The sequence below is a fragment of the Cervus canadensis genome, chromosome 1 (assembly GCF_019320065.1).
Source record: "Cervus canadensis isolate Bull #8, Minnesota chromosome 1, ASM1932006v1, whole genome shotgun sequence".
NCBI lineage: Eukaryota > Metazoa > Chordata > Mammalia > Artiodactyla > Cervidae > Cervus > Cervus canadensis.
In genome coordinates this window covers 19384495-19408942 of record NC_057386.1, presented here as the reverse complement: position 1 = coordinate 19408942, position 24448 = coordinate 19384495, and the positions used below count along the sequence as shown (strand labels likewise).

General features: G+C 45.3%; 1 protein-coding gene across 5 annotated transcripts in view; it reads right to left on the bottom strand.

Annotated features, from left to right (window-relative positions):
- Positions 1-9833: 9833 nt before the first annotated feature.
- BRCA1 (BRCA1 DNA repair associated) overlaps positions 9834-24448 on the bottom strand; it is a 68788-nt gene continuing 54173 nt past the window's right edge. For 4 of the 5 annotated variants that reach the window (XM_043467647.1, XM_043467656.1, XM_043467654.1 and 1 more), the window contains exons 18-23: positions 24121-24161; positions 19016-19099; positions 14199-14253; positions 12584-12657; positions 11935-11995; positions 9834-11058 (exon numbers count right to left, since the gene is read on the bottom strand). In XM_043467647.1, the coding sequence (XP_043323582.1) occupies positions 10934-11058; positions 11935-11995; positions 12584-12657; positions 14199-14253; positions 19016-19099; positions 24121-24161 (440 nt within the window). In that variant the 3' untranslated portion in view covers positions 9834-10933. Of the gene's footprint in view, positions 11059-11934; positions 11996-12583; positions 12658-14198; positions 14254-18894; positions 18963-19015; positions 19100-24120; positions 24162-24448 lie in introns of those variants that run through there. The other variant, XM_043467657.1, reaches the window with a different exon arrangement.

The following is a 24448-nucleotide window of genomic DNA, read 5'->3' as shown; positions in this document are numbered from 1 at the left end:
TCCCTCTCTGCCAACAAAAGAGTTTCTTCTACACAGTGCAGCCCCCTCCCCCGCTTCCCCCTTCCAGCTGGGTTCCCAGGTCTCTCTCCATTTCTAGCCAACCCCCTACTTCTCCTCTAGGCTGGGAGTGAGGGTCAGAGAGAGGGGAGGCTCCTGGTCTAGGCATGTGGGGTGATTCCCAAACAGCTACCTGCCCCCCGCCAGCAGGCGCTGGGAGCTACCCAGCTCCCCAGCAGCCAAAGAGACAAGAGGGACACATACATGAGTGTTCCTCCCCCCTAAGAAAATGCCTCTGCTGTTGACTCTTAAATAACAGATGTCTGCCTGCATATTAATGGGATTGGACGAATAATTGGTGAGTTTTTCATTCAGTGTCAGAATGAACCCGGAGGCCTTATGTTCATGCACACAGACACCCACTCACCCCGAATCTCCCCTTCCCCCAGAGCACAATGAGACAGACACAGATGCTGGCAAGCTTGATCCACAAAGGGGAGGGGCAGACATGGAAGTGGGAGGGGGTGTCAGCAGGAGGGGGACCGCCGCGGTCTGGGTCTGTCAGTTTTCTCCCTCTTGACTGCTATCTCACCAACCCCCCACCCCACCAGGGGCAAAAGCTTGCATCTGTGAGATTTTACCATCATGCCGAAGGGGCCCAGAGGAAGGTAGGACCTGAAGGTAGGGAAGAGGGAGGCAGGTGCTGCCCCAGGGAAGCAACAAAGCAGTGGCCTCCTTCAGCAAGGTTGTACCTAAATGAACCTGGAATCAGGGGCCCCCTTACCCTTTGTGGGTCAAGAAAACTGACAGACCCAGACCGTGGCGGTCCCCCTCCTGCTGACACCCCCTCCCACTTCCATGTCTGCCCCTCCCCTTTGTGGGTCAAGCTTGCCAGCATCTGTGTCTGTCTCATTTAGCCTTTAGCCTCTGTGCTGGGGAGCAATGAGGAGCAAGGTGGAGACTTTTGAGTCAGATAGCCGCCATTTGGCAGCTGGGCGCTCTTGTGCAATTTCCCCAACCTCTCTGAGCCTGTCTCTAAGATCACTACCTCCAACAATTGAAAGGACAGAATGAGACAACATGTATCATGTGTCTGTTTTATTGTCTGCCTTATAAACCACCCCCCACCACACCCCAACAATCCCCTTAACACACCAAGACAGTTTCAAAATTGCTGCCTCTCCTGCCAGACCCACCCTCGTCAGGGCAGGGGTTAATTAGAAGTTTAGTAATTATCTTAGCTGCCTAGAAACCAGGAGGAAAAAATACAGAGAGGAGCAGGAACAGAGAGAGATTAGATAGACACAGGAGAGAGAATTGATGGAATCCAACGCCTGGAACAGAAGGAAGGAGACCATAGAGAGGTAGAGCGGCAAGCTGGGAATGGAAAAGGTGTGGCAGGCCAGTGGAGTGAAGCCTGAAATGAGAGTCTAGAATTGAGACTGTAGATTCTAGAAGTCCCAGCTCTGCCATGAACTGGCTGTTTGACCTTAGCAAGTCTCATCCCCTCATAGCATCTCAGTCTCCTCATCTGTAAAATGAGGGGGTTGCCTTGCTCTTGGGGTCCCTTCTCATTGTGTGAGAACAGGAGTTGCAGTGGCGGGGAGAGGGGACAGGGAGGGGAGGCGGGCTCCCCCTCCCCCCCAACTTACTATGGCCCATCAGTCACTCTTGCTCTGTGTCCTCTTTCCCTTGGTAAATGGATCCACTGCGCCAGCAAACAACTGTCCATTGTGTCCTAATGAGGGACGAGCAGGGAAAACCAATCACTTATGATGCAAATGAGCGGCGGCTGCGGCCTCCTCGCTTTCACTGAGTGCTGTATTCTGCGGCGGCGGCACTGCCCCAGTTGGGCCTTTCTCCCCAGCCCCAGTTCCCATCTGGTCCTGCTGGAGGAGGGGGCGGGCCCAGACTGGCCTTCCCATTGTCCTTCATTGCCACTCCCAGCAAGGGGGCTCCACCCTCACAGCCTCAGAGAGGCCCAGCTTCTCTCTCCTCACCAAAGAGCTTCCAGGGCAGCTCCCTTCTAGTTTTTTAATTAAAGTAAAACCCACATAAGGTGAAACTAACCATTTTAAGGTGTACAATTCCATGGCATGCAATGCATTCACGGTGTAGTGCAACCACCGCCTCTTTGAGCGAGGGTGTCGTGCTCCTCTCCACGCTCCACGGGCTTCAGAGGCCCAGGGAAGCTGCCGAGGCCTCAGAAAGAGTTGAGGAGTAATGGAGGTTGGTGTTGGGCTAAAGGCTGAGAAAAGCCCAGAGCTGGCCTGGGGGTGTGGAGTGGACAAAGCCTGTGCCTCAGGATGGATCTTGGGGAGAGAGCTCGGGCTTTGGTGGGAAGCAAGAGATTATCACTGTCTTCTCCAGCACAGCCCTGGGACCACATCTTTAGGGAAAGGGCTCTTGTTTTTTAAATTAATTAATTAGGCCCACGGGCTTACTTGCCCTAGGGCATGTGGGATCTGAGTTCCCCAGTTGGGAGTTGAACCTACTTCCCTGGCATTGGAAGCCTGATTCTTAACCCCTGGACCACCAAGAAGTCCCAGGAAATGGCCTCTTGAATTCCTGTCGAGATTTTTTTTGCCTTAATTTTTTTCCCTTAATTTTTCTGAAACCAGAGGCTCCAGTACAAATCTTGGTTTCCATGGCTTTCACAGCCTCTGTGTGCTTGCGAGACGACGATCCCACCAGAAGGCTTCTCACTCTGGCAGCTGCGGAGTGCCCTGAGACAGCCCCCAAAGCCCTTTGCCTCCAGGAGAGACCTCCCCTCACCAGACCCCAGGCTTCACCAAGGGAAGATTTTTCTCTCCACTTGGGACTAGTTTATTGCAGAGTCCCACAGCCTAACAGCTGGGAAGACCCACATAAGTAGTCATCTGAGTTTCTCCTGCCATTTGGTTTGAGATTGTTTTCAAGAGAAGATGGCAAACATCTGCTTACCTGTGTGTCTGTTATCTTTGGATTCACCTCATTCCTGCCTCCCGCCCCCGCCCCAATCTGGGACATGTGGTGATGTTTTAAACAAACAAAAAAAAAACACAAAATCTCTTCTAGAACTAACCAGTGCCAACTGCTGCAGGATTGCAGAGGAAAAGCTTTACAGGGTCACAAACTTTCTTTTATCTTTCCGTATCCCTACTCACCCGAGTCCACACACTCTCTCTCAGACAAAACATAGCTCAGACACCATAATGAGAGCATTTTCATCTGTGCTGTAATGAATAGGGAGTCCTGGGTTAGTCAGTTCTAGGTCTGCCATCAATTCACTGGGTGACCTTTGACCAGACCCTGGACACTTCAGTTTTTGTTTTGCTGCATGGTGCAGCTTGCAGGATCTTAGTTTCCCCAACCAGGAACTGAACCCCGGGCCCTCAGCAGTGCAAGCGCCAAGTCCCAGCCACTGCATCACTAGGGAATTCCCACGGACCTCAGTTTTATCACCCATAAAGTGAGGATAACAATCTCTACCCTAGTGATCTCCTAGGGAGCCAGCAAGGAGACAGAAATAATGGTTGTGGCAGTGCTTTGAACTTGCAGAGAGATTATAGTGAGCGTCCTACTTATTTCTCCAGTGATGGTGGCACAGCAGCTTATCTGTCGCAAGTATCTAGCCTGTGGAGGCTCTGCTGGAGGACACATGGGTGGGGAAACACCTTCTTTGTCTGGGTAGGTGGTGGTTTGACTCATCACAAAGCAGTGGGCTTCATGAGATCAAGGAGGAAATCTGTAGGTGTGGGCTTAGGAGAGGAAGAGTGATTCTTGGACATTTGGTTCTCTCATACTGTTTCTGGAATGAATTTGGGTGCTAGAAAAATGGGTGGGAGGGACTGAAAGGAATTAGCACTCTCAGTGGCAGAATGTGGCTGGTTTTCTTGTGGGTGGGGCCAGCAGTTGGATAAAGCCTTTACTCAAGAGTCCATTCATTTATCCTTTAACCCATTCATTCAGCAAATACTCATTGGGTACCCAACAAGGTATCCCCAAGAACAGAGCTGGGTTATAACGAAGACAAAATGATACTAATCCTGCCCATAAGGACCTTCTTGTCAAATAGAGAACATAGAATATGTACAGAATAACTTAGAAAGTATCATAAATAATGCAAAACTTCTGGGATGTTTGGGGATGGCAGGGGGGATTCTGGCCTGGAAGAAGTTGGAAAGGCTCTGTGGAGGAGGTGGGGTGGGCAGTATTGGGGCCTGCAGAGATGGCAGAGCAGGACACACTTAAGACAGAATGCGAGCAGAAATCTGTGAATCTCCATATATGGTGGCCAGGTTGCCTGAAAGAAACAGCAGGTGAGGCATTGATTAGGATGTGCTTCAGCTTGGAAGGGACAGTCTGAGATGCGGTAGGTCAGAGAAATAAATCCTTAGAAGACTTTCCAACTCTTCTTCTGGACCCTTCCCCCAATTCTGCTAGTTGGGGGTGAACTGGGACTTCTGGAATCTTCTGACTTTCCACTTGGCCAAATCCTATCCAAGCTCCAAGGGTCAGTTTGAGATGCTTTGCCCCTAATACTAAGCCAGTGGTTCTCAAACTTGAGCAGCTTTTTGTTTTTTTAATATTTATTTATTTGGCTCCACTGGGTCTTAGTTGTGGCACACAGGATCTTCCATCTTTAATTGCAGCATGTAGGATCTAGCTCCCTGACCAGGGATAGAATCCAGGTACCCTGCATTGGGAGTGCAGAGTCTTAGCCACTGGACCATCAGGGAAATCCCTTGAGCTTGTTTTGGAATCAGATTGCTTTCCCCATGGCGTTTCTGATTCAGTGGGTCTGAAGTGAGTCCCTGGAATTTGTTATCTAACAAGTTCCTAGAGGATGCAGTTTCCGCCCACCCCTTAGTCCCCATCAGGGGCTCATGGCTTGGTTTGAGAATCATTGCACTAAGATTGCATGTCAAATGGCCTTATCATTCTGGGTCTCTGAAACTAGATCTCAAAGCTCCTGTTTGCCAGCCTTCATGTGAAGATGTGAGGTGCCCCACAGCAGGCAGAGCCCACCACACAGCTCCCAAAGGACTTCTGAACCAGAAAAGGCTGTTCTTTTATTTTTTTTCCTGGCTGTGCTGGGTCTTCCTTGTGGAGCATGGGCTCTAGAGCACGTTGGCGTCTTTGGTTGTGGCACACAGACTTAGTTGCCCCATAGCACGTGGGACTTTAGTTCCTCACCTAGAGATCGAACATGCATTCTCTGCATTAGAAGGCAGATTCTTAACCACTGGAACACCAGGCAAGTCCCCCAGAAGATACAATTCTGCAAAGGTAATTGGTGGCTTCCTTGCTCCACCCATTGAATAGTAAGCAATTAGAAGGCCAGGGATGGATCTTTCCTCCACTCTTCCACAAGCCTAGCACAGAAGAGTCCACCACAGAGCAGGGCACGTAGTCACCCCTCAATCATTAACCTTGTTATCATCTCCTAGGACTGGTTCCCAGCACAATTTAGCTTTACACAAATCTTTGTTTGAATCAAAGCTTTGCCACCTCCTTCTGTAGTGTGACCTTGGGCAGGCTGCTTGACCTCTCAAAATGTCATTTTTAAGTTGGGAATAGATTCTGGCACTTTGTAGGAGTGCTGCAAATGATCAGTCACTTATGATTACGATTATATATTTACTTGGCTGTACTGGGCCTTAGTTGAAGCATGCAGGACCTTTATTGCACATTCTCTAGTTGTGGCTCAGGTTCAGGAGTTGTGGCACATGGGTTTAAACTGTTCCATGGTATGTTGGGAATCTCAGTTCCCAGACCAGGGATTCAACCTGCGTCCCCTGCATTGCAAGGCAGTTTCATAACCATTGAACCACCAGGGAAGTCCCTTGGGATTATTATTGTTGCTCCTGAGAGCTGGCAAGATCAGATGATCCCCAGAACCCAGGGTTGGGTTTCCATTTCTCTTTTTAATTGAGTCATCTTCTTCCCATCCGCCTCTGGTTTTGCCCTCCTTGGGCCTTTCCTGTCACTAGGGGTCTTCCCTGCCTTTCTCCCTCCAGGCCAGCTTTCTCTTCTCCCCTCAGAGCCTGTTGGTGGCCACCTCTCACTGTGTAAGGGCTTGATCTCTGTCAGTCAATAAAGGTAAATTATAAAATCATTTGTTGTATTTGTTCTCATTACCTGGAGGGTTGTCTGAAATTGCCTTTTGTTGCAATGCCACATTTGCATATCTCTATGCTGGAGTCAAAGGCTGCAGCTGTGGTTTCACTGCAATTTAAATATTAATAAAACCTCCTAAACCTCAAGCTGTTGTTTTAAGCAGCCTGGCTCTTCGGCTCCTAGGTTGCTAATATAATTTAATCTTTGTCCTTTGCTTCATATTTGTTTAAAGAGCCATTCTGGAGTCAACTGGAGCCAGCTCTGTAGATAAGATCCACTCACTGACCCCGGGAACCTTAGTTTTCCTTAAGGGGCCTAAGACCTACTTCTCCTGGAACAGAAGAATAGACCATGGGTAACATTTTATACCAATTAGCAGCCCCTTACACTAAGCCAGTGGTTCTCAAACCTGAACTTGCTTGACTGCTGGGCTCTTCCCCCAGTTTCTCATTCACCAGGTCTAGAGTGAGGCCCTGGAATCTGCATAGCTAACAGGTTTTTGTCTCAGCCTCCCCCCTCACTCCCCATCAGGGGACTGTGGTTTGAGAATCACTGTGCTAACCTGCCCTTTCATTCTGGGTCCCTGAGTTCTGGTTGGCTGGCTCCCACAACATGCAGGGAGTCTCCTGTTCTCCATTTCTTCCAGCCCCTCAAACCATTGCTTAAGATTTTCCTGATCTCTGAGACTCATTTCGGACTCTGCTCCCTCCTGTACCTCCCCGATCCTGATCCCTGCTCTCCACAGCAGCTAGCTGTCTCCAGTTCTCCGTAATTTTCTATTTGCCCAGATTCCTTTCTTTAATTTTCTCCTTGTTAGGGGCAGATTTACAGGCTGTTGAAGGGAGCCAGGCATTCTTGAAGTTTGGTACAGGGTTTCCGGACTTAGCCATTTCACAGCTAGCTCCCCCATCCCTGGCCATAGAGCCCCACTCTCTCTGGGGTTCTATAGGTGGATCTGCAGTTCCTGCCTCACCCTGCCCTGCTCCTCCTGCTGCCTGCCTCTGGGACTGCCCTTATCTGCTCCTCACAGCCTTCACAGGATACATTCTGGGCACCTTGGCTCCTTCCGCTCCAACCACCCCAACACCGATTCCTTTCTTCTTCCCCTGCATGTTTCTGAGCAGATACTTTGTGGATGATTCTGGTTGCATTTTTTTAGGAGGGAGATAATCTATGAGCTCTTCTCTAGGCCCCCCTCCCTGCGCCTGCATGATAATCCCTCCTCTTCTCCTTCCCTTCCAGCTTCTTTGCAGAAGTTCATTTCATGAAATGAGATAAAGGTAGTACAGGAACTCATTCCCCAAAGGCTGCTATTCCCAGAAAGGGCTGAATATTGTGGGATGGAAAAGTGGGAGGATACCTTAAACCCAGAGATCAAAAAAGCAAGTAGCTTTACTCCATCACCAGATAAGATTCTTAAGCTCTGCCAAGCATCATGAGGCCAGGGCCAGAAGCTGACTTCTGGGAGAGGTTAGGCAGAGCTGGGAAAACAGATTGGGTGGCTATTTGTTGGGAGACTTTAAGAGACAATTACAGAAAGCTTCTTAGTCTCTGCTTTCACCCAGGATTCCTGGGAAGGCAGGATACTCTACATAGATGTCGCTTTTTCTATTAACCCATCAGTGACAGGGGCAGCAGGATGAGGCCTAGCTTACCCTCAGGGTCCAGTAAGTCATGGTTTGTCACAGGAATGAGACATTTTGGACTGAAGACAGTGAAGCACTTGCTTCCTGCCTGCCTTTATGGACTCTCTGCCAGGTAGACAGGAAGCTGCTGTGGGCCCAAGAGAGGCTGCACAGTGGGCAAGGCTGAACTGGACTGATCTGGACAACTGAAAGATCAACAACCCTAAATGAGGAAGCTAGATGGGAGTGGAAAAACAAGTAGGTATGATCCAGTCAAGTAAATCCCCTTGCCTAGGGCTGCTTTCCAAGTAGAGCTGCCATCAGGAGGTAGGAATTTTCTACTGCCCCCCACTATAGCCCATAAAAGAAACCAGAGAGGGACTCCCCTGGCAGTCCAAAACAGGGGGCACAGGTTTGATCCCTGGTGGGAGACAAGATCCCATATGCCATATGGTGTGGTCAAAAAAAAAAAAGCCAAAGTGCACTAATTCCTCTCACAATTTGCACCTCTCCCCAAATTCCCTTGACCTGAACCACTGCTTTCTGACCCAGGGTCAGTGACAGATGCAGGTGAAAAGTTGAATGGTGGGTTGGAAAGGGTGTGGGTTCAGATCTTTGCGTTGTCATTTACTAGCTGTGCAAACTCTGAGCAAAATCTTGAATTTCTAGTTCCTAGTCTTCAAATGAGTTGACAAATATCCACCTCACAGAGCGATGATGAAGACTAAATGAGGGATTTCCCTGGTGGTCCAGTGGTTAAGAATCCACCTGGTGAAGCAGGGTACATGGCTGGATCCCTGGTCTGGGAAGATTCCATATGCTACAGGGCCAACAAAGCCCATATGCCATAAGGACTGAGGCTTTGCTCTAGGGCCCACGCACCACAACCAAGAGGAGCTCCCGCTCACCGCAACTAGACAAAGCTCACACACAGCACTGAGGACTTAGTGAAACCAACAATAAATAAAGGACTAAATGAGATAAAAATATAATAGCAGGTAGTTCCATTTTCTCTAGTTCTCCCCTTACCTATCCGCCTTCCTTACAAATAAGGCAGTACTGAATTATGTAAGGATTCCCCTCTCTGAGTCAAAGAGGATGCTAATTTCTGAACAGAGCAAAGACCAAGAAAAGATACAGACCGTTATCAGTGGATTAAGCATGTTAAATAGGAGGGGTTGTCAGAATCCTAAAGATGTCCTCCCTGGATTTCTGGCCCCAGGGATTATTCAATCAAGCACTAAGCTAGGTGCTGCTGTGAAGGGACTTTGAAACTTTAATTATGGTTATGGACCTTAAGATAGGGAGATCACCCTGGATTACCTGGTGGGTACACTCCTACCAGAAACAGAAATTTTTCTGGCAGGAGTTATGAGGTAGAAGCAGGAGTCAGAGAGATCCCGTAAGTGAGACAATTTGAGCAGGCAATGCTGGCTTCTGAAGATGTAGGTAAGAGGCCATGAGTTTGGAATGTGGGTGACCTCTAGAAGCTAAGGATGACCTCTGGCTGACAGCCAGCAAGGAACAGATATCTCAGTCATAAGACTGCAAGGAACAATTTGGACAACATGAAATGAACTTGGAAACATTAATTCCCAGAGCCTCTGGGAAGAAACACAGTCCTGTGAAACCTGAAACAAAGAAACCAGCTGAGTTGACTTGGACTTCTGACCCACGGAACTGTGAGATAATAAATGGGTGTAGTTTTAAGTCACTAGATTAGTGACAATTTGTTATGGCAGCAACACAAAACAAGTACAATAAGACTTTGAAGTCCCCTTGATAATCCTAGGAGGTAGGTACTATTATTACCCCCATTTAACAGATGAGAGGGGCTTCCCTGGTGGCTCACTGGTAAAGAATCCATCTGCCAATGCAGGAGACTTGGGTTGGATCGTTGGGTTGGGAAGATCCCCTGGAGAAGGAAATGGCAACCCACTCCAGTATTCTTGCCTGGGAAATCCCATGGACAGAGGAGCCTGATGGGCTACAGTCCATGGGGTCACAAGGAGTCGGACCCACGACTTAGCAACTAAACAACAACAGAGAAGATGAACATACAGTGAGAAAAGGCTCTGAGCAAGTCTGCAAGTGAGCCATCAGACTTGGTGGAAGTGTTTGCTACCAAGTTTATTTGCAGGTGAAAATACAATATTTACAAAACATATTTTGTACAATCAAGTCTTTACTGCCCCACACACTGGGGGACTTAGGAAGACCTAGTCCTTCCAAAAGTTATAAACAGTCCTGGATCATGAGTTTATGAAACACTTTCTCTTCTTTCAGCAAACAAAATTATTTATGAATCTGTACAGTTCAGCAATAGGGAGCAAAGGGAAAAAAAAATTACCTCAAGGAAAGCAAACAGCTCCTTTCCTGGTGGGATCCGTCATCTTACGGACATGAAATATTCATATCAGAGATCTTACATTTCAAGAGGAATGGGTTACATAATGAGCTACAATAAACATTTTATTTATTACTAATGGGGAATTAGAAGACTCTCTTTGGACACCAGTTCTTGAAAAGATTCTGTTTTAGAGCACATTAGTGCTGAGAAATTCTTTAGAAATCCAACAACTATGGCCCAGACTTTAGGAGATAAGGGCCAGTATGACTCCCCTCTCTTCTAAATAACCCTCAAATTTTATATTATATCCATTACCTGCCTCTGGGTTCACTCCCCAATGCTCCACTCCAACACTTGAGAGCTGCCCTCGGACTGTTCTCATTTTAAGTCACGTTACAGATCCCCAAGCACTCACCTTCCATTGAAGGATCTGACTTTTGGCCTTTAAGAACACAAGGTTTTTGAGAAACAAATTTGGGGAAACCAGCTACTCTCCTGAGGCCAGCCACTCTGTGCCTCCAGCTCACCCTCGGACAAGTAATAGGGCTGATAAAATAATGAATCAGTATCCTGTTCAATTGGTGAGGTTCAAATCATTTTAAATTCTTTTCAGGTGAAAAATTACTACAATTTTGTGCTCATGGCAGATTTCAAAGGGAGACCTGAAGCAGAAAATCTTTAAGCGACCCTTGCAGAGCCAGAAGTTCTTTTCAGGCTGATGTACATAAAATATTTAGTAATCGGGGCTGTGGAAGTACTGAAGAGGCGCTTTTTAGACCTGGAAAAAGACAATTTCTTAAGCTCATTCTTGGGGTCCTGCAGAGACAGGCCCTCTCCCTATATACACGGCTGGCTGGAATCAGCAGCAGCTCTGGGCGACCTGGGGGACCAGGTAGGTGTCCAGCTCCTGGCAATGGTAGAGGGCCACACTGTCCAGTACCCACTCTCGGGTTACCACAGGTGCTTCACACATCTGCCCGATCACTGGGGACAGAGAACAGAAGCAGAGATTAGTATCAGTTCACATTTCCCAGACCAGACTCTAAATCTACTCGGGGCAACTGGTTGGATGACTTTGTAGAGCTCCTCAGGCAGGAGCAAAATCATGGATCCTCAGCAATGCTTCAGGATGTATTAACAGAACCTTACTCTGAAGCCCAGGAGTGACTGCTGGTAAAAGCCTACAGCCTCTGGCAACTTTATTAACATGAGCTCCAATCTGTTAAGGGAAAAATCAACGGAGACAGCAAAACAGCATTGCAATTTAATGATGTGGAAACATGTTTGTAATATCTTAAGTGAAAAAGCAAAACAGTTGATGAGCATGATCACATCTGTATAAAATATACGTGTGTATACAGAGACACACATACACAGAGGCCTGGAAGAACTTTCTAGTGATCCTCTCCAAGTGGACGATCTTGGGCTTACTGGGATTATTTTATTGTGTTTATGCTCATTTATATTTAATGTGATGAATTTTCATATTTAACCCTCCCCCCCCTCCCCGCCGGGGAAACAATTCAGGCACTACTTTTAAAATACAAAATAAACAATAAACACTTTTTGAAAGGACATTTCAGCATTCATTCATGCATGCAACAAATATTTATTGAGCACCCAGAGTGTGCTGAGAACCGTGTTAATCAAGCACTGGGTAATCTGTACTGAATAAAATGCATCCCGCCCCATAGGACGCAGGTACAAGCCCATGGCCCTCTGGAGGCCCTCACAGGTGCACCATCCACCCAGTTGATACAAACAGGACATTTAGACCTAAAATCACCACACTAATCTGCACACTTAACCTGGACCTTCTACCCCAGACTCCACTGGATGAAGGCTTACAGAGAAACTTACCACGGAAGCCAGCATCCTCTGTCCAGGCATCCGGCTGCACGACCACAACTGGGTGAGTACCCTGCACCCCCAGGAAGGAAAAAGCATTGAGGGTATCAGAACAGGACTTTTGCGACAGTCACTTCACCACTTCTCAATGGTTTGCTTAAGCAGACTACTCTGCGGGCGACCACACAAATGAGGGAGAAGGGCACATGGTAAAAAGGAAGGGTCAGAGGGAAAGAGGGTTTCCCAGGTGGCTCAGTGGTAATGAATTCGCTTGCTAATGCAGGACGTGCAGGAGACCCATGTTTGATCCCTGGGTTGGGAAGATCCCCTGGAGGAAATGGCAACCCAGTCCAGCATTCCTGCTTGGAGAATCTCTTGGACAGAGGAGCCTGGTGGGCTACAGTCCATGAGGTCGCAGAGTTGCATAAAACTGAGCGAGTGAGCACACATGCACACAGAGGGTGTTAAATACCCGGAGCTCTTAGGTTCTCACTTATCTCTTAGAGATAAGAGTCTTCTGGCACAGGTACAAGGTCAGAGAAGGGTCAGGGTGAGGTGAGGCACCTGAGGGTACATTGGGGGGTTCCTAGGGACTGATGGGTTCTGTCTTGCTCAATCTCAGGACAGGATAATATGTCCTCCCTGATAGGGCACCACTTACCTGGCCTGGGGTGAATGACGAGGGCTCCTTCACCACAGAAGCCCCACACAGCTGCACCATCCACTCTAGTTGATCTAAACAGGACATTTAGACTCAAAATCACCACAGTAATCTACACATTTACCTGGGCTCTCTACCCCATCCTCCTCTGGATGAAGGCTTACAGTAAAACTTCTCAGTGGGAGAGTCCATGTTCTGCTGCTCCAAAGGGACAGAAAGGCCTTAAACTACAAATTCTAATTCTACAAAGTAAGTCAATTTGCCACTGATATACTACCTACTTTGCTTATCAGTACCCATAAGGCCACTTAGTAGATAAGGTCTAAAGTCTCTCGAACGAAACTCATTGGAAGAAAAAAAAAAAATCAAGAATCTAATTTCCATTAATTTGCTAAATTGCTGGCTAAGATACTGTGAAAAAATACCCACTCACCATCCCTCCTTCCCTGCCTAATTCTGTGTTGGTAACTGATAATCACAGCCACTGAGAGCACCATGCTTGGTGGTAATTACTGTAAATGTCAAGAGACGGGAAGATAATTCATTCAGTCAAGAAAAAAATACAAGTCACCCTGGACAGAGACTCGGCACACAGGTGGGGAAAGGCCGTCTGCCGACCTGGAATCAAATCACTTGGGGGAAGAAAAATCAGAAGAGATCATAGAGATATGCCACTTGGACCTGGAAAATCAGCAGAACTGACCGCTGGGTAGCTTCCAGGCAGCTTCGAGTTCTCTATTCCATCAGTCAGTCCATTTCTAGGGATTGCTGAGATACTCCTGCTTGTTTGGCTGAGTACACTGAGGTCCATTAACTCACCTCCAAAATGACAGCTGCTAGAGACCCCGGTTCTCATTATATCAAAGTACAGAAACACTGAGAAAGCTCTGAGTGGCACTTGGAAATTTCATAAAAATCCAATCCATAAACAATAAAGACAAAAGCAAAATTACTTTGCCAGGTTTTGCTTATCTGATCCTCGGGGGAGTAGGAGGACCTAATCCCTGGGACAGAAGTGGTTACAGAGGCAAAGCTGGGTAGCCAGAGGGTAGCCTCTGTCTGCAAAAGAACGAACCAAATCTATACACACCTCAGGACCTCAGCACTGCACAACTCCAGAGCTGAGCTCCACAGCACCTCTCAACATAACATTACATTCAGTATCAAATTTAATTAGAAAATGTTCATCAAGAGTCTTCCTCTGCTCTGGGCCTGTGTGGGGCACCAGGCCCACAGGGCTTAGGCAGCTGCTGTGCTTTTGTCTCTGTTTCAAATAAAGATGGTTTAGGAGGAGCAGAATTCTTTCTTGACATTTACAAGCCTAAAAGGTATCTTCTCCCTAACTTATTATTTCCCCCTTTCTTAGACCAAAGGGCGTAAAAGCCGCTCTATCCCACTGAACACAGAGCATACTGTGTGCTAGCTCTTCACTGCCTTCTAGCTCTTGAGAAGGGGCACTGGGCTAGTTCCCTGCCATAGGCTATTTAGGCGCAGTTTTGTCTGATGGGTGGTAGAGAAAGAGAATAACTTCTAGAATATCTCACCCACCTGAGGGAACCCCCATAAGGTGATGATGTAGGGGAAAGGTTGGTGTTGGATTCAGCAGTTCTCTTACCTGTGGGCATATTGGTAAAAGGTCCATAGCAACAGATCTCTAGGCCTTTGAAGATCTGGGAGAAAAGAGGGACAGAGGGGTGGAGAGAAAGAAACATTTGTTGTAAAAGATATGGATTTTATAAAAAGCAATATAGAGGACTTACCTGGTGGTCCAGTGGTTACGATGGCACTTCCAAAACAGGGGGCAAGGGTTCGGTCCCTGGTTGGGGAACTAAAATCCCACATGCCATGGGGAGCAACTTCCCCCCCAAAGCAATATAGAGACTCTCAAAAGTAAGAACTTTTCCTTTTCTTTAACACCTGATAATTTCTGCTGCTATTTTCCAGAGATAATCAGCCCCGTGTCCAGAACACTGATGGATTTTGGAAGAATTTAAGTGCTATATGTATTTGATCTACTCTACAGACATTCATTCTTTGTCGTTCAAGGGCTGAGCATCCCACCTTGCTACCAATCAGGTCCAGGCTCTCCCCTGACCTGTGCAGGTAAACTATACTTCTTGTAAGATGAGAAGAAAAAAACTGGTCCTCCTTTATGTTTAAGAAAAGGCTTGGATGGCAAAAGATTCAAGTTATCATCTGAAGTTTGATGTCTATCCAGACTTGATAAGTCAGTACAAAACAGGGGGCAAGGGTTCAGTCCCTGGTTGGGGAACTAAAATCCCACATGCCATGGGGAGCATGACCTGACCCTAATTGCCAGAGAGGTTTTTATTTATTTTATGTGTACATGCTCCTTTTCTTCTAGTCCCAGAACATCTGCTCCTGCCTTCACACTGCTCTTCGAATGGCATTGTTTCTTCAGGCAACCCAAGTTGTCTTTAATCTGAAAGTGAAGCCTGATTCTGCCTCTCTCCACTAAGCTGACTGCATAAATTTCAGGAGACACAGATCACACTGCAACTTGTAGGTACCTCTTCTACTCACAGTACTCAACAGACTGTCCAGAGAACTTTCTGTGATGGTGGAAATGTTCTATATTTGCTTTAATGAGTTACCTGTAGCTAACGAGCACTTGAAATGTGACCAGGATGACTGAGGAACTGAACTTCCTATTTTATTTAATTTTAGTTAATTACCCATGTAAACAACTTCATGTGGCTGGTGGCGACTCTTTCCAGACAAGCAAATTCTTACCCATGCTTTGGCACAGGTTCTTAGTGAAGGAATTAGGTATCATTTTAAAGAAAAAGTTGAAATTGTGCCAGTTGGCTGGATACATACGATTTAGGTAGCCTGTGTTCTCTCCTGACCTTCCTTCTTTCTCCTTATTCCACTAAAATGAAAATTGTCTCGGCCTAGAACTCACATGGAGAAGGCAATGGCACCCCACTCCAGTGTTCTTGCCTGGAGAATCCCAGGGACGGCAGAACCTGGTGGGCTGCTGTCTATGGGGTCACACAGAGTCGGACACGACTGAGGCGACAGCAGCAGAAGCAGAACTCACATGGCTTCAAGAGACTGGAGCAGAGAAAAATCAGAAAGCTAAAAACACATGTCGACCTTTTAGGAAATGCTCACCTCTCTCCTTCCTCCCCTCCCTCCCACTTTAACCTCAGCCAGAGGAATAAGGACAGACAGCAGGACAAGTCTGCTTCTGCTAAAATGACAACCTCCATCTGTGCCATTCTTACTATCTCTACAAATAAGCTGCATCCCAAACCTGTTAGCAGGACCTACATGTTTATGATGCTAAAAGTTGTCTCCAGACGGTCAGCTGGAGCCAAGTGAAGTGAAGTGAAAGTCGCTCAGTCGTGTCTGACTCTTTGCAACCCCATGGACTATAGAGTCCATGGAATTCTCCATGCCAGAATTCTGGAGTGGGTAAGCTGTTCCCATCTCCAAAGGATCTTCCCAACCCAGGGATTGAACCCAGATCTCCAGCCCAGGTCTCCCACATTGCAGGTGGATTCTTTACCAGCTGAACCACGAGGGAGCCCAAGAATACTGGAGTGGGTAGCCTATCCCTTCTCCAGCGGATCTTCCCGACCCAGGAATCAAACTGGGGTTTCCTGCATTGCAGGTGGATTCTTTACTAACTGAGCTACCAGGGAAGCCCCACTGGAGCCAAATGTTGCTGCAAATAGTACAAAAGATTAGGAATTCTAATTCCTAGTTCCATTCTGGATGTCAACATCCAGGCTGACATTCACTGATGAGGATGTCTAGTTATGAGATAAGAAATCTGAAATTTCACCTCTTCAAATACATTTCTCTTCCACAAGGTGGAAGAAACACTACAGTGACACTTGGTGTCTTATGAACGACATTACTTTGACCAGCACGTTCTGTCACTGCTATCCCAAATGCAGGACAAAACTCCAAACGCTGGACTTTCCTTTCAAGGAGGGAAGAATCTGGTGCTGATTCTGCCTCACATCCAGTGGAATAAAAACAACTGACTAGCTTACACAGAGCTGCCCTGGGGCCCAAGCAGGAGGAGAAACAGGGCAGCAACTTTTTTTGGCATCACTCGAAGGGTGAGGGTACGCCAACCACAAGGGTTTCTGAGCTCCAGGGCTTGAGCTGTGCTCATGTCCCAAAGCAGTTTTCCTCAGAAAAGCATCTCTGTTGCCTGTCTCTCAAGTCCTATAAAGGAACAGGAGGTGCTCTGTATGGGGATGTTCTGAGATGCCCACGGTGCACCCTTGGAAAAGGAGGGAATGCAGACAGGAGCATCAGCGTTCAGTCAGTGACCCGAGAGCAGCCAGCTCAGGCCTGACAGGCAGGTGTGAAATCTTTTTCTTTAAGTTGGAGTATAACTGCTTTACAGTGTTGTGTTAGTTTCTGCTGCACAATGACATGAATCAGCTATATATGTGTGTGTGTGTGTATATATATATATCCCCTCCCTCTTGAACCTTCCTCCCATTTCCCCAGCCCATCCCACCCCTCTAGGTCATCACAGAGTGCTGAGCTGAGCTCCCGGTGGTATACAGCAGCTTCCCTTCCCACTAGCTATTTATTTTACACATGGTAGTGTATATGTGTCAATGCTACTCTCCCAGTTCATTTCACCTTCCCCTTCCTGCACTGTGTCCACATGTCTGTTCTCTACGTTTGCATCTCTACCCCCGCCCTGCAAACAGGCTCAGCAGTACCATTTTTCTAGATTCCATACATTTGCATTAATATACAATATTTCTTTTTCTCTGACTTCCCTCTATATGACAGACTCTGGGTCCATCCACATCACTACAAATGACCCAATTCCATTCCTTTTTATGGCTGAATAATATTCCATCATGTATATACACACCCCAAATCCTCTTTATCCATTCACTTATCCATTTGTCCTGGCTATTGTAAATAGTGCTGCAATGAATACTGGGGTACGTTTGTGTCTTTCTGAAGGTGTGAAATCTTGCCTGGATTTCTCCCTGAGAGAATGACATAATTTTGGCTATATCATCCACAATGGTATGATCTGGGGAGGAAAGTCACTGAATCTCCCTGGGCCTATAGTCTTTTATTTGTAAAGTTGTTAGAATAATTAATTTTCCTCCTGTATGAAACCTCCTATAACATTCCAGGAAACTACAGTGTTGTCATTAAGAGTCAGATTTGAGAAGGAGACTGCAGGGGTTCAGCTTCTAGTTGGGCTCACAACTAGCTGTGTGAGCTTGGGGAATTTACTCAACCTCTTTGAGCCTTAACTTTCTCATCTATAAAATAGGCATAATTATAGTACATGCTTCCTAGAGTTGCTGTAAAATTCTTAATTAATTAGCAGTCCCTGGATATAGTGAACATGGCATAGATGTTGTTAATGATTATCACTTTCTCTTCTATGCTTCCCAGACAGCACTGGGTACACCCCCCTCACAGCACTTACTACACTGCTGCAGAGAAACATCACCGCAAACGATAAAGTGCAAAGGTTTTAGATTCACATCTATCTCAAATGCCAGCTCTGCCATTTTATCAGCTAAGATTTGCACCCTAGAATGAAATCCAAATTATATAACTTCTCTAAACCTCTAAGCTCTCTCATTTATAAAACAGATAATAAGTTGGCCCAGTGCCTTATTGGATCCAACAAGTTATGTGTCCAGATTTAATCAACTGTCAATGGAAAATATTTGGGGGGGAAAAAAAAAAAACTTTTTTCTAGAAAGTTCCAAAAAGCAAAACTTGAATTTGCTTTTTGGCAGCTATTTATATAGCATTTACACTGTACTAGGTATTTGAAGTAATCTAGAGTTGATTTAAAGTATATGGGAAATGGAATTCCCTGGTGGTTCAGTGTTAAGAATCTGCCTGCCAGTAGGAGGGACATGGGTTTGGTCCCTGCTCTGGGAAGATCCCACATGCCTTGAGGCAACTATGCCTGGGCGCCACAGCTACTGAGCCTGCTCCCTAGAGCCCATGAGATAAAACTACTGAAGCATACATGCCCTAGAGCCCATGCTCTGCAACAAGAGAAGTCACCGAAAGAGAAAGACCCTGCTCCCAGCAACTAGAGAAAGTCTGAGCACAGCAAACAAAGCAAAAATTTAAAAACAATATATGGGAGGATATTATATGCAAACGCTACATCATTTTTAAAAAGGGACTTGAACATTCTTGGATTTTGGTTATCTGCAGGGTGTCCTGGTACCAATTCCCCAAGGGTACTGAGGAATGATTGTACTTATTTACTTTGTTGGATTAGGAAAGCTAAAAAACAAAAAACCTATTATGAATGCACCTACTTGGTGTTCTAGCAGTATCTATAAGGCCCCTTATAAGATGAATCAGGCCATCTCCTTGAAGCAGGTTGGAATGCAGAGGAGTGGGTGGGCTTTTTGTCAACGCTGGGGAGAAGAGCTTTACCTTCTTGTCTTGGGATTCTCTTGCTCGCTTTGGGCCTTGATGGTTTCTTCCATTGACAACATCTCCTCTGACTTCAAAATCATGCTGAAAGAAACCAAACCCAAACCACAGGGGTCAGAGAAAAAGAAGCTTCCTTCAATGGAAACAAAGGAGATATGTCATATTTAAGGAATGTATTGCCAGGCAGTTTTGACCCCCTTCCCCCAAAATCATGCTTTTTGGTAAAATGAATGAAATGACCAGCATTTCGGCTGCTGAAATCAATCCACTGAAGCCAATCTTTCTGGACAGAAACTAACAATTGGCTTTTCAACTCACTGGGACTTGATGTATTTTAATTTTGAACATCTATCTCCTCTCAAAACATTCACTTAGCATTTAGATTAAACTGCTAATACTGGGCTGTTTAAAGATAACTGGAGAATTCCTGATCTTTTAAATCAATCTGTATTATCATCTAAAGAAGTAAGGGCTTCTCAGGTTTCCCGTTGAGAGATGTACAGTTAAGGAAACCAAAATGATAAAATATACATTTAATATACTGAAGAAAGAGGCTTTTCATTATCATATTTTGACTGGTCAAGGATGAGGAAATAAAGACTAATCAGATTGGAGAGGTTTTGGGAGAATTTGGGGAAAAGAATGCTTAGAAACAATTCTTTCTGAAACTCAGATTGTCAGGGACCACATCTGTTGCTAAGAGTATTACAAAGAAAAATAGTCATGAGTATAACCACAGGCTGTTATTAGGTGAAATAACTCTGGGACTTTCCTGTGGTCCAGTGGTTAAGATTCTGCTTCCAGTGCAGGGGGCACAGATTCCATCCCAGTCGGGGAACTAAAATCTCAAATGCTGCCTGGTATGGCCAAAAAAAAAAAACAACCTCCGAATATTTCCTGGTCATGTAAATGAGAAGAGTCTAGTGATAAATATGTCATCTAGTTGAAGATGACACTAAAATTAACAGTCCTCACCATACCCCTGTGCCTACTAACCTCTCTATCTGGGTGTCACACAACATAATTCCCCAAACCCACGCATCTAAAACAGAGCTCATGGTGCTTCCCTGGTGGTCCAGTAGTTAAGAATCTGCCTTGCGAGGCTGGGGATACCAGCTCAGGAAGATCCTACATGCCTCTGAGCAACTAAGCCTGTGGGCCGAAAGTACTGAGCCTGCACCTTAGAGCGTGCCAGCTGCAATAAGAGACGCTACTGCAGTGAGAAGCCTGTGCACCAAAACTAGACAGTAGCCTTGCTCTCCTGCAACTAGCGAAAGGCTGCCTGCATCAATGAAGACCCAGAGCAGCTGACAATAAATAAATAAATAATTAAAAATAAATAAATAAAACAGAGCTCTTGATTCTACTCCTGCCTCTCACTCCTCCCCCTCCCAACATGCTCCTCCCTCAAGTCTTCCTTATCTAATGAACATCACTAACGTTTACTTCACTGTTCCTGACAATCAGAGGTTCCTGACAATTGTACAGGAGGTGTGATCAAGGAGGTGTGATCCCCAAGAAAATGGAAAGCAAAAAGGCAAAGGTTGCTTGAGGAGGCCTTACAAATAGCTGAGAAAAGAAGAGAAGCTAAAGGCAAAGGAGAAAAGGAAAGATATACCCTGCATATTTAGATATGCAGAATTCCAAAGAATAGCAAGGAGAGATAAGAAAGGCTTCTTCAGTGATCAATGCAAAGAAATAGAGGAAAACAATACAATGGGAAAGACTAGAGATCTCTTCAAGAAAATCAGAGATACCAAGGGAACATTCCATGCAAAGATGGGCACAATAAAGGAGAGAAACAATATGGACCTAACAGAAACAGAAGATATTAAGAAGAGGTGGCAAGAATACACAGAATAACTATACAAAAAAGGTCTTCATGACCCAGATAACTACGATGGTATGATGACTCACCTAGAGCCAGACATCCTGGAATGCGAAGTCAAGTGGGCCTTAGGAAGCATCACTACGAACAAAGCTAGTGGAGGTGTTGGAATTCCAGTTGAGCTATTTCAAATCCTAAAAGATGATGCTGTCAAAGTGCGGCACTCAATATGCCAGCAAATTTGGAAAACGCAGCAGTGGCCACAGGACTGGAAAAGGTCAGTTTTCATTCCAATCCCAAAGAAAGGCAATGCCAAAGAATGTTCACACTACCACACAACTGCACTCATCTCACACACTAGCAAAGAAATGCTCAAAACTCTCCAAGTGAGGCTTCAACAGTACATGAACCGAGAACTTCCCAGGTGTTCAAACTGGATTTAGAAAAGGCAGAGGAAACAGAGTTCAAATTACCAACATTCAAAAAGACAAAAAAAAAGCCAACATTCGTTGGATCATAGAAATAAAACAAGAGAGTTCCAGAAAAACATCTATTTCTGCTTTACTGACTATACCAAAGCTTTTGACTGTATGGATCACAACCAACTGTGGAAAATTCTTAAAGAGATGGGAATACCAGACCACCTAACCTGCCTCCTGAGAAATCTGTATGCAGGTCAAGAAGCAACAGTTAGAACTAGGTATGGAACAACAACCTGGTTCCAAATTGGGAAAGAAGTACATCAAGGCTGTATACTGTCACCCTGCTTATTTAACCTGTATACAGAGTATGTCATGAGAAATGCTGGGCTGGATGAAGCACAAGGTGGAGTCAAGATTGCCGAGAGAAAGATCAATAATCTCAGATGAGCAGATGACACCAGCCTTATGGCAGAAAGTGAAGAAGAACTAAAGAGCCTCTTGATGAAAATGAAAGAGGAGAGTGAGAAGGCTGGTTTAAAACTCAACATTCAAAAAACAAAGATCATGGTATCTGGTCCCATCACTTCATGGCAAACAGACGAGGAAACAATGACAACAGTGACAAATTTTATTTTCTTGGGCTCCAAAACCACTGCAGATGGTGACTGCAGCCATGAAATTAAAAGACGCTTGCTCCTGGAAGAAAAGCTATGACCAGCCTAGAGAGCATATTAAAAAGCAGAGACATTGCTTTGCCAACAAAAGTCCATCTAGTCAAAGTTATGGTTTTTCCACTAGTCATGTATGGATGTGAGAGTTGGACCATAAAGAAAGCTGAGTGCAGAAGAATTGATGCTTTTGAACTGTGGTATTGGAGAAAACTCTTGAGAGTCCCTTGGACTACAAGGAGATCAAACCAGTCTATCCTAAAGGAAATCAGTCCTGAATATTCATTGGATGGACTGATGCTGAAGCTGAAACTCCAATACTTTGGCCACCTGATGCAAAAAACTGACTCACTGATGCTGGGAAAGTTTGAAGGCAGGAGGAGAAGGGGATGACAGAGGATGAGGTGATTGGATGGCATCACTGACTCGATGCACATGAGTTTGAGCAACTCTGGGAGTTGGTGATGGACAGGGAAGCTTGGCGTGCTGCAGTCCATGGGTGGCAAAGAGTTGGACATGACTGAGCGACTGAACTGAACATCCACTTCATTATTCAGGACAAAAATTTAAGCATTACCCCCTCAATTCCTTTCTTTACGCCATTCTCCAATTTAACCTATTAGTAAGTCTTATTTCCAACCATCGCAAACTAAACTCTTCTTACCATTTCCGGGCCTCATTACTGTACAGATAACATTCAAACTCTTTACCATGACTCACACCAAATCTGGCCCTAGTCTATGATCTTCTCCAACCTCTTATCTAACCTCAGCTGCCTATATAAGATTCACCAACTCCCCAGCTATACTGGCCCATTTTTCTTTCTTTTTTTAAAATATTTATTTATTTGGCTGCACTGGGTCTTAGTTGCAGCACACAGGACCTACAATCTTCAGCTGCAGCATGTGAACCCTTAGTTGCAGCATGTGAGATCCAGTTCCCTGACCAAGGACTGAACTTGGGCCCCTTGCATTGGTAGTGCAGAGTTTTAGCCACTGGACCACCAGAGAAGTTCCTCCCTGGCCTGTTTTTCTTTAACAAACCAAGCTCATTCCTTTATTAAGACCTTTATGTTTGCTATCCTCTCCCTATAACATTTGTTCCCTAAATTTTTCAAGGCCAATTCTTTCTTGTTTCTTAGGTCTCAGCTCAAGCTTTTCAGAAAGCTTCCTGGATCTCTTTACCTAAATATTAATAGTCAACCTCTGTCCCTAGTCAACTGCCAGTCTATTGTTCTATATATTTCTTCATAGTGTTTATTGATATTTAAACACATCTTTATCTGTTTATCTTTATTTATGGTGTATCTCCCACCCCGCAATGAACATTCATCCCACCAGAGCAGGGGCCTATCAGTCTTGCTTTCTGCTGTATCCCTGGTGCCCAGCAGATAGTAGGCTCCCAATAATATGTCACTGAAAGTTAAAACCAACAGAAATGTCAATTAATTAATTATAAACATGCTGAATAGTGCATAATAGTTTAAAACTGTTTTCTGGTAATTTTATTTTGCCTGATCTGTTGTCACCAGCAACTCTAAGATGGCTGTGCTAAAATTATTCCTCCTCCTACGCTCTATCTTATTTACCTCTCACTGTTCTCAGTATCAAAGAGTAAAATCTCTTTGAAGGAATCAGATTTCTAAACAGACACATGTGCATGTTAATATGAAGGATTCTTCTTCAACTGTGAGTGAGTTTTCTACAAAAGTGTATGTATGCGTGTAAGATTTAGGTGGGCCTGTTTCTCCTGCTTATGAATCTTTGTTTGCTACTTTATAAACTCCTTTTCTTTTCTCTGAGGAAAGGATTGTTTCTATTGAAACAAACGAGTGAGAACACAGAATTTCCTAGTTTGCTCTGCATAACTTTTTCTTTTTGGGGGGCTGCACTGGGTCTTCACTGCAGTGCGTGGGTTTTCTCTAGTTGCAGTGTGCAGGCTTAGTTGCCCAGCGGAATATGGGATCTTAGTTCCCGAACCAGGGATTGAACCCGCATTGCCTGCATTGGAAAGCAAATTCTTAACCACTGGATCACTACGGAAATCCCTGCATAACTCTTGATGATCCATATTGTCAAAGAAAATCTTTAGAAAGTAGTGCAAGGCAGGAAGCAGATAAATTTTTGGTGACTGTATGACTCAAAGGTATAAAGTCTCTCTGACTAGTTTGTAAAATAGAGTACCTACCTCATCCAGCATCTTTCTTTCTTTAATAGACTGGGTGACCCCTGAAGAGATCACAGAAAAGACAGGTTATGCAAGAGCAGAAGACCTCCTTTCATGGAGGTGGATGGTGAAGTGATTCACATAACAGTGTGGGAGAAATAACACTGAACAGAGATCCTCTCTTTGTAAAACCACAGCTCCTTAATAGACTTCCTTCTAGAGAGACTGTTGATGCTTAATTTAACATTATAAAAGTGCTTCCTGCATGTGGATTTCTACCTACAATTGAATAATCCCTAGTTTTTATGCTCAACATTGCCAGGAGCAGATTAGGTCCTATTAGTTATCA